This window comes from Lolium perenne, chromosome 6, assembly GCF_019359855.2.
Source record: "Lolium perenne isolate Kyuss_39 chromosome 6, Kyuss_2.0, whole genome shotgun sequence".
NCBI lineage: Eukaryota > Viridiplantae > Streptophyta > Magnoliopsida > Poales > Poaceae > Lolium > Lolium perenne.
Genome location: NC_067249.2, coordinates 10,661,684 through 10,674,822, shown reverse-complemented (window position 1 = coordinate 10,674,822; position 13,139 = coordinate 10,661,684). Strand labels below are relative to the sequence as shown.

Below are 13,139 nucleotides of genomic sequence, written 5' to 3'. Positions count from 1 at the left end.
GCTAGGGGTCTTGTGTAAAAAATACTCTTGCGCTAATTTCCATGCCAAAAATCTATAGGCACTATAGAATGGAACAGAGGGAGTATGAATTATTACTACCGTTGACAAAATTGTTTCTATGTTTTCAAAATAAAAAGCTCTAGCACATGAGTAATCCATGCTTCCCTCTGCGAAGGGCCTTTCTTTTACTTTATTGTGAGTCAGTTACCTACTTCTTTCTATATTAGAAGGAAACACTTGTGTCAACTGTGTGCATTGATTCTTACATACTTGCTTATTTGCACTTATCATATTACTTTGTGTTGACAATTATCCATGAGATATACATGTTGAAAGTTGAAAGCAATTGCTGAAACTTAAATCTTCCTTTGTGTTGCTTCAAAACCTTCTATTAAGAATCTATTGCTTTATGAGTTAACTCTTATGCAAGACTTTTTGATGCTTGTCTTGAAAGTACTATTCATGAAAAGTCTTTGCTATATGATTCAGTTGTTTAGTCATTATCTTCACCATTGCATTGAATCACTTCATTCATCTCATATGCTTTACAATAGTATTGATCAAGATTATGATGGTAGCATGTCACTTCAGAAATTATCCTTATTATCGTTTACCTACTCGAGGGCGAGTAGGAACTAAGCTTGGGGATGCTTGATACGTCTCAAACGTATCTATAATTTTTATGTTCCATGCTAGTTTTATGACAATACTCACATGTTTTATATACACTTTATATCATTTTTATGCATTTTCCGGCACTAACCTATTAACAAGATGCCGAAGCGCCAGTTCCTGTTTTCTGCTGTTTTTGGTTTCAGAAATCCTACACAGGAAATATTCTCGGAATTGGACAAAACAAAAGCCCACGGTCTTATTTTTCACGGAGCCTTCCAGAACACCGAAGAGGAGACGGAGAGGGGCCACGAGGCAGCCACACCATAGGGGGGCGCCGCCCCACCCCTGGCCGCGCCGCCTTATGGGGTGGGCCCCTCGGGCGCCCCCCGACTCTGCCCCTTCGCCTATATATTCTCTCCGTCGCGAAAACCTACTACCGAGAGCCACAATATGAGAAAAGTTACTGAGACGCCGTCGCCGCTAATCCCATCTCGGGGGATTCTGGAGATCGCCTCCGGCACCCTGCCGGAGAGGAGAATCATCGCCGGAGGGCTCTACATCACCATGCCTGCCTCTGGACTGATGCGTGAGTAGTTCATCCTTGGACTATGGGTCCATAGCAGTAGCTAGATGGTTGTCTTCTCCTATTGTGCTATCATGTTTAGATCTTGTGAGCTGCCTATCATGATCAAGATCATCTATTTGTAATGCTACATGTTGTGTTTGTTGGGATCCGATGAATATGGAATACTACGTCAAGTTGATTATCGATCTATCATATATGTGTTGTTTATGATCTTGCATGCTCTCCGTTGCTAGTAGAGGCTCTGGCCAAGTTGATACTTGTAACTCCAAGATGGAGTATTTATGCTCGATAGTGGGTTCATGCCTCCACTGAATCTGGGACAGTGACAGAAAGTTCTATGGTTATGGATGTGCTGTTGCCACTAGGGATAAAACATCAATGCTTTGTCTAAGGATATTTGTATTGTTTACATTACGCACAGTACTTAATGCAATTGTCTGTTGTTTGCAACTCAATACTGGAAGGGGTGCGGATGCTAACCCGAAGGTGGACTTTTTAGGCATAGATGCATGCTGGATAGCGGTCTATGTTCTTTGTCGTAATGCCCTAAGTAAATCTCATAGTAGTCATCATGATATGTATGTGCATTGTTATGCCCTCTCTATTTGTCAATTGCCCAATTGTAATTTGTTCACTCAACATGTTATCTATCTTATTGGAGAGACACCACTAGTGAACTGTGGACCCCGGTCCATTCTTTTACATCTGAAATACAACCTACTGCAATCATTGTTCTCTGCTGTTCTTTGCAAACAAACATCGTTCTCCACACCATACGTTTAATCCTTTGTTTACAGCAAGCCGGTGAGATTGATAACCTCACTGTTAAGTTGGGGCAAAATATTTTGATTGTGTTGTGCAGGTTCCACGTTGGCGCCAGAATCACTGGTGTTGCGCCGCACTACACTCCTCCACCAACAACCTTCATGTGGCCTTTATCTCCTACTGGTTCGATAAACCTTGGTTTCTTACTGAGGGAAACTTGCTGCTGTACGCATCACACCTTCCTCTTAGGGTTCCCAACGGACGTGTGCTTCACGCGTCATCAGACACACACTCTTTTTATATTTATTTTTATTTTTATTTTTTTTATGCTTAGAAGTACAGCTGGGCATGGGCAGCCCGGCCCGGACGGCCCGAACCGACCCGGTCCGAAAATCTCGGGCCGGGCCGAGCCGGGCTTGCAATTCAGGCCGGGTTCGGGCCTGAATTTGGAGCCCGAAGGTTGGGCCGGGCTGGGTTCGGGCTTGAAGAAAACATGATTTTATCCTAGTTCACACCGGGCTTGTTGGGCCGGGCTGGGCTTTTGTTAGTTCGGGCCGGGTTCGGGCCTGATTTGCAAGCCCGAATGTCGGGCCGGGCCGGGCTCAGGCCTGGGAAATTAGGTTTGGGATTTTTCGGGCTTGGCCCGAAACCCGGCCCGGCCCGAAGAATGCCCAGGTGTACTTAGGATCTTTATTTTTCTCTATTTCACACTTTTTCTTCTTTTGTGTATCTTTCTCACCGAGGTAGAGCTTGCTTCGGAGCTTTGCTCAACACAATGCACACACACACCCTCTCACGGTCGTGACACTTGTGCAATGCTTCACAACACTCGGAAAGCCACTCTCAATAGGATATGTACGCAAAGGAAGAAATAGGCTACAAGGGGTGTGGCAAGTTATACCTATTGATGTTAGGCGGTGTCAAGCATGAACTTGCGATGATCGAAGTGATGTCGATGATGGTGTCGAAGTTGCGCCGGAATCCGGGGTGCCAAAGGTGTCGACGCGGTGTTGGTGTAGGCGCGAAAGCGGAATAGACAACCAATGCACTCCACAAGGAAGTCCGAACACAAAAGTCAATGCTCGAAAAATTGGGTCAAAACGGACGATCGAAGTTGTCAAAATTTTGGAGTCAAATGGGCTCGGGAAAATTGTCAAAATTGGAGTCATGATGGGTGGGATTATGGTCAAAATTTGAAGTCAAACAGGCTTCAGAAAGTTGTCAAAAGTTGGGTCAAAGTGGGGTGTCAAAAGTTGCTGAAAATGGGGTCAAAGTTTGCGTCAGGCGGAAGTTCCGGCCTACTTCCGGCCAAGTTCCGGAAATAACTGCATAGAATACAGGGGTCAGAGCATCTCTAGCAGAGCCCGTAAAAGTGCAAACCGAAAACTTGAGTTCAGTCTTCCGAAAATGTATTTACGGATCGCAAAATGATTGGCGCAGAACAGAACCTATAAACTAAACTAAAAAACAAAATATTCGAAAAGTAGTCATCTTATCTTCTTTGCAAGAACTGTCTGCGCGCTGCCTAGATCTTCCGGCGCCGACGCCGCCCAAGCAGCAAAGCAGCTAATAAGTAGGCACGCCCAAGCAGCTAGTACATGCGCCTTAAGCAGCAAAGCAGCAACGCATCTAGCAGGCACGCGCAAGCAGCAAAGCCAGATTCATCTAGGCAGCTCGGCCTCGTCCACGCAGCTCGGCCTCGCACAAGCGCAAGCAACAAAGCAGTACATGCGGCCACGCACCTTCCAGCTTACCGATTCGTTGGGATTCATCGGGAATTCGTGCCACGCACCGTTCCAGCGAACCGCTTCGTCGATCTCCTTAAGAACACCACTTAGCTAGCAAGATTCGTCGAGAATTGACATAGAGCCCGTGTGGGTTGCTCGATCTCACGAATTGACCTAGGAGGGTGATTGCGGAGGGGGATTCGCGGGGAAGTGGATGAACGCGAAGAACACGATACAAACACACACACACAAATCGGTTATCCTCGTTGGCCCGAACCACCAACTCGATAGAATTGCAAGACAAAGACCAAATGGTAGAATCTCTTGCAAAAGATCGAAAAATCCAAATAAAATTCCTAAAGAGTAAAATACCAATTAAGAATAGAGTTGCAAAGCAAGAGATTCTCAATCGATAGAATTACTAGAATGGAAAAAGATCCAGATAAGGAGGGATACAATAGATGGGTAATCTAAGGTGGGAGTTTCCCGAATCCACAAAGGAATAATAGAGGCATAAGTAATTCATCTAAACATCATCTCTCCCTCATGAAGGTGGGGGTAGGTGCCTATTTATAGGTAGGGGGCCGAAGGGTAAGTTACAAGCTGAAAACAGGCAGTTTCGTGATGTAAAGCATACAGGCGGAAGTTCCGGTCTCTAGGGGCGGAAGTTCCGGTCCTAAGGGGCGGAAGTTCCGGCTGGATTCCTTCAGCGTGAGTATCTAGGCGGATGTTCCGGTCCTAAGGGGCAGACGTTCCGGCTGGATTCCTTCAGCGTGAGCATCTTCATTCTTGGATGGCATCTGGGCGGAAGTTCCGACGGTGGCGGACGGAAGTTCCGGCCTGGAGCGTCCAATGCTTCTTCCTCGTTCTCTTCCATGCTTCCGTGACATCGGTCTTGCATCCTCGGGTCTCCATGGCATCCTCTCTTCCCTCCATACTTGTCGTCGATTTCCTATCATCAATATATGATGAAGTATGAAGTAGTATATCGTTCCACATAGGCGATTGTAGGCACGCATAAAGGAGAAGATTCACCTTTGCGTGTCGTCTTGGCGATGAAGCATACGATGCGGTGAAGACCGAAGGTCGGGCTGCATCAAAAAATATGAACAAAAACAGTTCCCGCGAAGCCTCTCAAACCATGTATTCGTGGTCACGGTCGCTAGAAATCGTCCCGGGACCAAAACTGAGCGTTGTAGCCCATAAAATGGGCAGTAAACATGAAAAATACGAGCTTTGACGACACCACTCAACCCATGTATCAGTGGTCACGGTCACTAGAAATTGTACGGGGAACCGAAAATGTGCGCTATCCTACGAAAATGGGCAGGAAACATGAAAAATGCGAGTTTTGGCGATGCCCCTCAAACCATGTATCGGTGGTCACAGTCGATGGAAATTATCACGGGAACTAAAAGCTGTGTGATAATGCCCCACGAAAAAAGGCACAAAATATGAAAAGGCGGGTTTTTGGCCACACCAATAAAACCATGTATCGACACTCTCGATAGCTAGAAATTGTCCCGGGAACCGAAAAATGCGAGTTTTGGCGATGCCCCTCAAACCATATATCTGGTGGTCACGATCGGTGGAAATTGTCACGGGAACCGAAAATGAGCGCTACAGGTTATAGCCCATGAAAATAGGCACAAAACATGAAAAATACGAGTTTTGGCGACACCAATCAAACCATGTATCAGTAGTCATGATCGCTAAAAAATTTCTCGGAAACGGAAAATTGTGCTATAGCCCACGAAAATGGGCAAAAAACATGAAAACAAGAAAGTTTTAGCAATATCCCTCAAACCATGTATCGCGAGTCACTATCACTGAAAATTATCCCGAGAACCAAAAATTGCGTGTTGTAGCCCACGAAAATGGGCAAAAAACAAGGAAATCGTGATGGGAAGAAAATAGGGAGAGGACATGAAAAATACGACTTTTGGTGAAAATTCTCCCGGGAACAAAAGTTGTGTGCTATAGCCCACGAAAATGGGAAGAAAACAAGGAAAAATTGAGTTTTAGCAACACCCATGTAACCATGTATCGGTGGTCACCGTCACTGCAAATTGTCCAAGGAACTGAAAGTTGTGAGCTATAAACCATGAAAATGGAGGCAGAAAACAAGATCAACACGAGTTTTTGCGATGCTTCTCAAACCATGTATCCGTGGTCGCGATCTTTGGAAATCGTCCCGAGAACCGAAGAAAGAGCACTATATCGCATGAAAATGGCCAGAAAACATGAAAAATGCGAGTTTTGGCAATGCCCCTCAAGCCATGTATCTGGTAGTCACGATTAGTGGAAAATATCACGGGAACCAAAAAAATGAGTGTTATATCCCATGAAAATGGGCATAAACATGAAAAATATGAGTTTTCACGACACCACTCAAACCACAATCGCTAGAAATTGTCCTGGGAAACAAAAAGTATGCGCTATAGCCCACAAAAATGGGTAGAAAACATGAAAAGGGCGAGTTTTCGCAATGCCCCTCAAACCATGTATCGGCGGTCACGGTCACTGAAAATTCTCCCGGGAACCTAAAATTGCGTGCTATAGCTCACGAAAATGGGCAGAAAACATGGAAAACGTGAGCTTTGGCGACAACCGTCTAACCATGTATCAGTGGTCGCTGGAAATAGTCTAGGGAACTGAAAATTGTGACCTATAGCTCACGAAAATGGAGGCGCAGAACATGAACAAAACGAGTCCATCAAAATGGGCAGAAAACATCAAAATATGAGCTTTGTTGACACCACTCAACCCATGTATCGGTGGTCATGATCACTAGAAATTGTACGGGGGACCGAAAATGTGCGCTATCCCACAAAAATGGGCTGAAAACATGAAAAATATGAGTTTTGGCGATGCCCCTCAAACCATTTATCAGTGGTCACGATTGGTGGAAATTATCACGGGAACCAAAAGTTGTGTGCTAATTGCCCACGAAAAAGGGCAGAAAATATGAAAAGCCAGGTTTTTGGCGACACCAAAAAAATCATGTCTCGGTACTCTCGATCACTAGAAATTGTCCCGGGAACCGAAAATTGTGTACTATAGCCCATGAAAATAGGCAGACAAAAATGTGAGTTTTGGCGACGCCCCTCAAACCATGTATCCGGTGGCCACGATCGGTGGGAATTGTCACGAGAACCAAAAGATGAGCGCTACAGGTTATAGGCCATGAAAGTGGGAACAAAACATGAAAATACGATTTCTGGCGACACCATTCAATCCATGCATCGGTAGTCACGATCGCTAGAAATTTTCTCGGAAACGGAAAACTGTGTATCCCACGAAAATGGTTAGAAAACATGAAAATGCGTGTCTTAGCAATGCTCCTCAAACCATGTATCGGTGGTCACGGTCGCTGAAAATTGTCCCGGGAACAAAAGTTGTGTGCTATAGCCCATAAAAATGGGAAGAAAACAAGGAATATTTTTGTTTTAGCGACACCCATCTAACCATGTATCGGTGGTCACCCTCGCTGGAAATCGTCCAAGGAACTTTAAGTTGTGGGCTATAACCCATGAAAATGGAGGCAGAAAACATAAACAACACGATTTTTCGTGAAGCCTCTCAAACCATGTATCCGTGGTCGCGGTCGCTGGAAATCGTCCCAAGAACCAAAGAAAGAGCGCTATATTCCATGAAAATGGGCAGAAAACATGAAAAATGCGAGTTTTGGCAATGCCCCTCAAGCCATGTATCTGGTAGTCACGATTAGTGGAAAATATCACGGGAACCAAAAAATGAGCGCTATATCCCATGAAAATGGGCATAAACATGAAAAATATGAGTTTTCACGACACCACTCAAACCACAATCGCTAGAAATTGTCCTGGGAACCGAAAAGTATGCGCTATAGCCCACAAAAATGGGTAGAAAACATGAAAAGGGCGAGTTTTCGCAATGCCCCTCAAACCATGTATCGGTGGTCACGGTCACTGAAAATTGTCCCGGGAATCTAAAGTGTGTGCTATAGCCCACGAAAATGGGCAGAAAACATGGAAACACGAGTTTTGGCGACGACCGGCTAACCATGTATCAGTGGTCGCTGGGAATAGTCTCGGGAACTAAAAATTGTGACCTATAACCCACAAAAATGGGGGCACAAAACATGAACAAAACGAGTTGAAGCGAAGCCTCTCAAACCATATATTCGTGGTCACGGTCGCTGGGAATCATCCCGGGATTAAAAAAATGAGCGATATAGCCCATTAAAATTGGCAGAAAACATGAAAAATACGAGCTTTGGTGACACCACTCAACCCATGTATCGGTGGTCACGGTTGCTAGAAATTGTAGGGGGAACCGAAAATATGCGCTATCCCACGAAAATGGGCAGAAAACAAGAAAAATGCGAGTTTTGGCGATGCCCCTCAAACTATGTATCGGCGGTCACAATCTGTGGAAATTATCACGGGAACCAAAATCTATGTGCTAATAGCCCACAAAAAAGGGCAGAAAATATGAAAAGCAAGGTTTTTGGCCACACCAATAAAACCATGTATCGGTACTCTCGATCGCTAGAAATTGTCCCGGGAACCGAAAATTGTGGGCTATAGCTCACGGAAATGGGCAGAAAACACGAAAAATGCGAGTTTTTGCGATGCCCCTCAAACCATATATCTGGTGCTTACGATCGGTGGAAATTGTCGCGGGAACCAAAAATTGAGCGTTACAGGCTATAGCCCATGAAAATAGGCACAAAACATGAAAAATACGAGTTTTGGCGACACCAATCAAACCATGTATCGTGGTCACGGTTGCTGGAAGTCGTCCCAAGACTAAAATGAGCGCTATGGCCCTGAAAATTGTCACAGTCGCTGGAAATGGGCCCGGTAACCAAAACATGAGCGCTATAGCCCATGAAAATGGGCATAAAACATGAAAAATACGAGTTTTGGTGACACCACTCAAACCATGTACCGGTAGTCACGATCGCTAGAAATTTTCCCGGGAACCGAATACTGTGTAGCCCACAAAAATATGTAGACAACATGAAAAAGGCGAGTTTTAGCAATGCTCCTCAAACCATGTATCGGTGGTCACGATCGCTGAAAATTATCCCGTGAACAAAAGTTGTGTGCTTTAGCCCACGAAAATGGGAAGAAAACAATGAAAATTTGGTCACCATCATTGGAAATCGTCTAAGGAACTGAAAGTTGTGAGCTATAACCCATAAAAATGGAGGCAGAAAACATGAACAACACGATTTTTCGTGAAGCCTCTCAAACCATGTATCCGTGGTCGCGGTCGTTGGAAATCGTCTCGAGAACCGAAGAAAAAGCGCTATATCCCATGAAAATTGGCAGAAAACATTAAAAATGCGAGTTTTGACAATGCCCCTCAAGCCATGTATCTGGTAGTCACGATTAGTTGAAATTGTCCCGGTAACCGAATACTATGTAGCCCAAGAAAATGGGTAGAAAACATAAAAAGGCGAGTTTTAGCAATGCTCCTCAAACCATGTATCGGTGGTCACGATCGCTAATTTTTTTCTCGGGAACCAAATATTATGTGCTATAGCCCTGGAAAATAGACATCAAACATGGAAAACGTGAGTTTTGGCGACACCCGTCGAACCATGTGTCGATGGTCACCATCGCTAGAAATCGTCCAAGGAACTGAAAGTCGTGAGCTATAAGCCATGAAAATGGAGGCAGAAAACTATGAACAACATGAGTTTTCGCGAAGCCTCTCAAACCATGTATCCATGGTCGCAATCGCTGGAAATTGTCCCGAGAACCGAAGAACGAGCGCTATAGCCCATGAAAATTGGTAGAAAATATGAAAAATGTGAGTTTTGACGATACCCCTCAAACCATGTATCTGGTGGTCACGATCGGTGGAAATTATCACGGGAACCAAAAAATGAGCGTCATAGCCGATGAAAATGGGCAGAAAACATGAAAAATATGAGTTTTGGCGAAACCACTCAAACCATGTATCCGTAGTCACGATCGCTAGAAATTATCACGGGAACCGAAAACTATGCGCTATAGCCCACAAAAATGGGTAGAAAACATGAAAAGGTCGAGTTTTCGCAATGCCCATCACACCATGTGTCGGTGGTCACTGTCACTGAAATTGCTCCAGGAACCTAAAATTGTGTGCTATAGCCCATGAAAATGGGCAGAAAACATGGAAAACGCAAGTTTTGGCGACGCCCGTCTGAACATGTATCAGTGGTCGCAGGAAATAGACTCGAGAAATGACAATTGTGACATATAGCCCAAGAAAATGGAGGCACAAAACATGAACAACACGAATTATCGCGAAGCCTCTCAAACCATGTATCGGTGGTCACGGTCGCCGGAAATCGTCCGGGGACCAAAAATAAGCATTATAGCCCATGAAAATAGGCACAAAACATGAAAAATACGATCTTTGGCGACAACACTCAAACCATGTATGGATGTTCACGGTCGCTAGAAATTGTCTAGGGAACCGAAAATGTGCGGTAGCCCACAAAAATGGGCAAAAAATATGAAAAAGGCGAGTTTTGGTGATGCCCGTCAAACCATGTATCAGTGCTCACGTTCGGTGTAAATTGCCATGGGAACCAATAGCTGCATGCTATAGCCCACGAAAAAATGCAGAAAACCTGAAAAGGCAGGATTTTGGCGAAGCCAATAAAACCATGTATTTCTAGTCTTGATCGCTAGAAATTATTCCGGGAACCGAAAATTGTGTGTTGTAGCCCGGGAACTTAAAACCATTTATCTGGTGGTTACGATCGGAGGAAATTGTCACGGAAACTCAAAATGGGCGCTATAGCCCATGAAAATGGGCAGAAAACATGAAAAATACGAGTTTCTGCGACACCACTCAAACCATATATCGGTAGTCACGATCGCTAGAAATTGTCCCGGCAACCGAAAACTATGCGCTATAGCCCACAAAAATAGCGCGACCGCAGCTCTATTTTTTAAATTCCCATTGTGCTAAATCACATGACTTTGAAGTTAGCAGTATAGTAAGAGAAGTGCACGGTAGTAAGCTAATTATTGTGGAATGTGAATTAAAAATATTTGACTACAATACTGCAGGTCTCATAGAGACGCAATCGTGCCACCAAAATCTTGTTACAGTGGTGGAAACAACATCTTTTGGTGGAAATGAGCTGATTCTCTCGTCTAGCATAAACGAGGTTAAGCTCTGGGATGCTTTCGCCGTCTCTACAGGACCTTTGCACACATTTGAGGATTGCAAAGCTGCTAGGTTTAATCAAGGCGTCAAGGCGCCCGCCCTCCGCCTTGAAAAATCGACCGCGTTAGGCGCCTAGGCGTCCAAAGCGGCCGTCTAGGCGTCGCTTAGGCGTCAGAGCGCCCTCTAACCGCTTTAAGATGCCTTAACGCCTTCAAAACCATGTATTATAACCATTAGATCAGACTTAATTCAAATATATTAACCCTTATATTATTAATAATAAAAGGCAACAGCAAGGTGAGTGTGATATTACTAGCTGTATGTTACATTTGCCAAAATACTTTGGGAGGAATTTGTTTCTACGGTGCATATTTTCTCATCTCTTTCCACACTGTTTTGCAGGTGATCCTAAATTCAGAGGTGTGGGATCTGAGAAAATTTAAGCTTCTCAGGAGTGTCCCTTCTCTGGACCAGACAGTTATCAAATTCAATGGCAGGGGTGATGTTATTTACGCCATCCTTAGGCGCAATCTTGAGGATGTGACATCCTCCATTAATACTCGTAGGGTCAAACATCCTCTGTTCCCTGCATTCCGCACGATCGATGCCGTCACCTACTCAGATATTGCAACTGTCCAAATAGACCGTGGTGTCCTTGATCTTGCTACTGAGCCCAACGATTCCCTTCTTGGAGTCGTTGCGATGGATAATCCTGATGAGATGTTCTCCTCTGCTCGCTTATTCGAAGTTGGCAGGAAACGACCAACTGATGATGATTCCGATCCAGAGGATGGAGGTGACTCAGAGGACGACGATGATGAAGACGACGACGAGTCGGATGTTGATGTTATCCTTGGGTCGCTTGGGGACACAGATTCTGACGAGGATCCAGGCAATAGCAGCGATGATGGTGGCGGTGATGACGACGATGATGAGGATATGGATAGCGAGGATGACTATGACGACGATGACAATGAAGGAGACTTCGATGTGGGAGAAGGGCTGCTGGAGATCATGGGTGGCGGTGATGGTGATGAGAGCGATATGATCGAATCCTTTAGCAGCGGTGATGAAGAAGCCTGGATCATGTAAGAGTAGATGATTCTGTTTTAGCACAGTGGCGATGACATCGCTTGGATGCAGGAACATGACTAGGATCAGAACACCGATTGTCTTTGGTTCGCGCACACAAATCCAAGTTCTCAATTCAATCCAAAGTTTTGGGTCCACGCAATGAGCTCCACTACACGGTGTGATGTTGAATCACATTAATGACTTGAACACACTTTCAGCTTTAAGGTAGCTGCTTATTGAAGGATGGCACAAGAAACTTACAAAGAATTTTCGAAGATAAATAAGTGGGTAGGCTACAGTGTGCGCTTATTGAAGAGAACTACTATCAAAGATCTGCCAAGGCAGAAAGATTTGGTATGTTATGTACATTCATCACCAGTCTAAATGTGATCCCGTAACCTTTACTAATGCAATCCTATGTACTTCTTGCAGTACAATGTGCACTGTTTGTGGTTATGTTCATAGAGTTCTTGAAGTAAAATTGCTTTGCTGTGCCTTAAAGGTGATCTACCCTTGAAGATCGGGACTCCTGGAAACATCTTCTGTAACTTTGTCCTTTTCTGCGAGAAGTTAGCAGGGGCTGCGTGCGGCTCTTTTGGCACCTTTTTTTCTTCTTCTGATCTGACAACTTTCTGCATATGAATGGTGAGAAGTTAAAGCAAGTCCGAGGAGGAAATTTACAGTGCGTTAGCAATTATAGCATACCTGTGTAATCTTTTTTGACGGTGAGAGAACAAAACCCACAGGCGGGAGCCAGGCTGACTCACTGGGCTAGGAACCTGTGTAAATTTTGATAGTTTGTATATCCCCTTTGTTTTTTTGAGAGGAAGGCTAATATATTACCACAAAACAGGGGTGGCAATATCCTTTTTTGAGAGGAAGGCTAATATATTACCCCTTTGCCTCTGTCGTTCGATGTAGCAAGCAGTTATTTCGTGGATCACGTCCCACCGAAGGGAGCAGGAGGGTTGGACCTCGCCGTAGTTGTTGAGAAGGACGGGCAGCCAGTCCCAGCCACTGTTTCTACACCTGAAGACGTGTAATTGCACCTTAAATAACGGCAGCCGTTTAGCTAGGCGCGGTGAACAGGATGAGCAGCTATTATACATCCAAAGTAATCGTCGGCCCTTTACCGCCACACACGCAAACGCCGACGAGGAAACACATGCGCGGCGGCGGTGAAGACTCCGATTGCGTGGATGCTCCACCACCGA

The 13,139-nt window shown here is 44.8% G+C and overlaps 1 protein-coding gene across 1 annotated transcript; it reads left to right on the top strand.

Moving 5' to 3' along the window:
* Positions 1–8,500: 8,500 nt before the first annotated feature.
* On the top strand, positions 8,501–12,835 carry LOC139832284 (DDB1- and CUL4-associated factor homolog 1-like). Its single transcript, XM_071822009.1, has 5 exons — positions 8,501–8,540; positions 10,752–10,979; positions 11,138–11,148; positions 11,254–12,279; positions 12,358–12,835. Exons 1-4 carry the CDS (start codon positions 8,501–8,503, stop codon positions 11,941–11,943), a joined length of 969 nt encoding a protein of 322 aa, XP_071678110.1. The 3' UTR covers positions 11,944–12,279; positions 12,358–12,835.
* Positions 12,836–13,139: the final 304 nt, after the last annotated feature.

Excerpts from the sequence above, each read along its gene's own strand:
- LOC139832284 (XM_071822009.1), top strand. The coding sequence starts at position 8,501 with ATGGCCCTGAAAATTGTCACAGTCGCTGGAAATGGGCCCG. Across the intron at positions 8,541-10,751 it reads AGTCGCTGGAAATGGGCCCG|GTCTCATAGAGACGCAATCG; the intron begins GTAACCAAAACA and ends ACAATACTGCAG.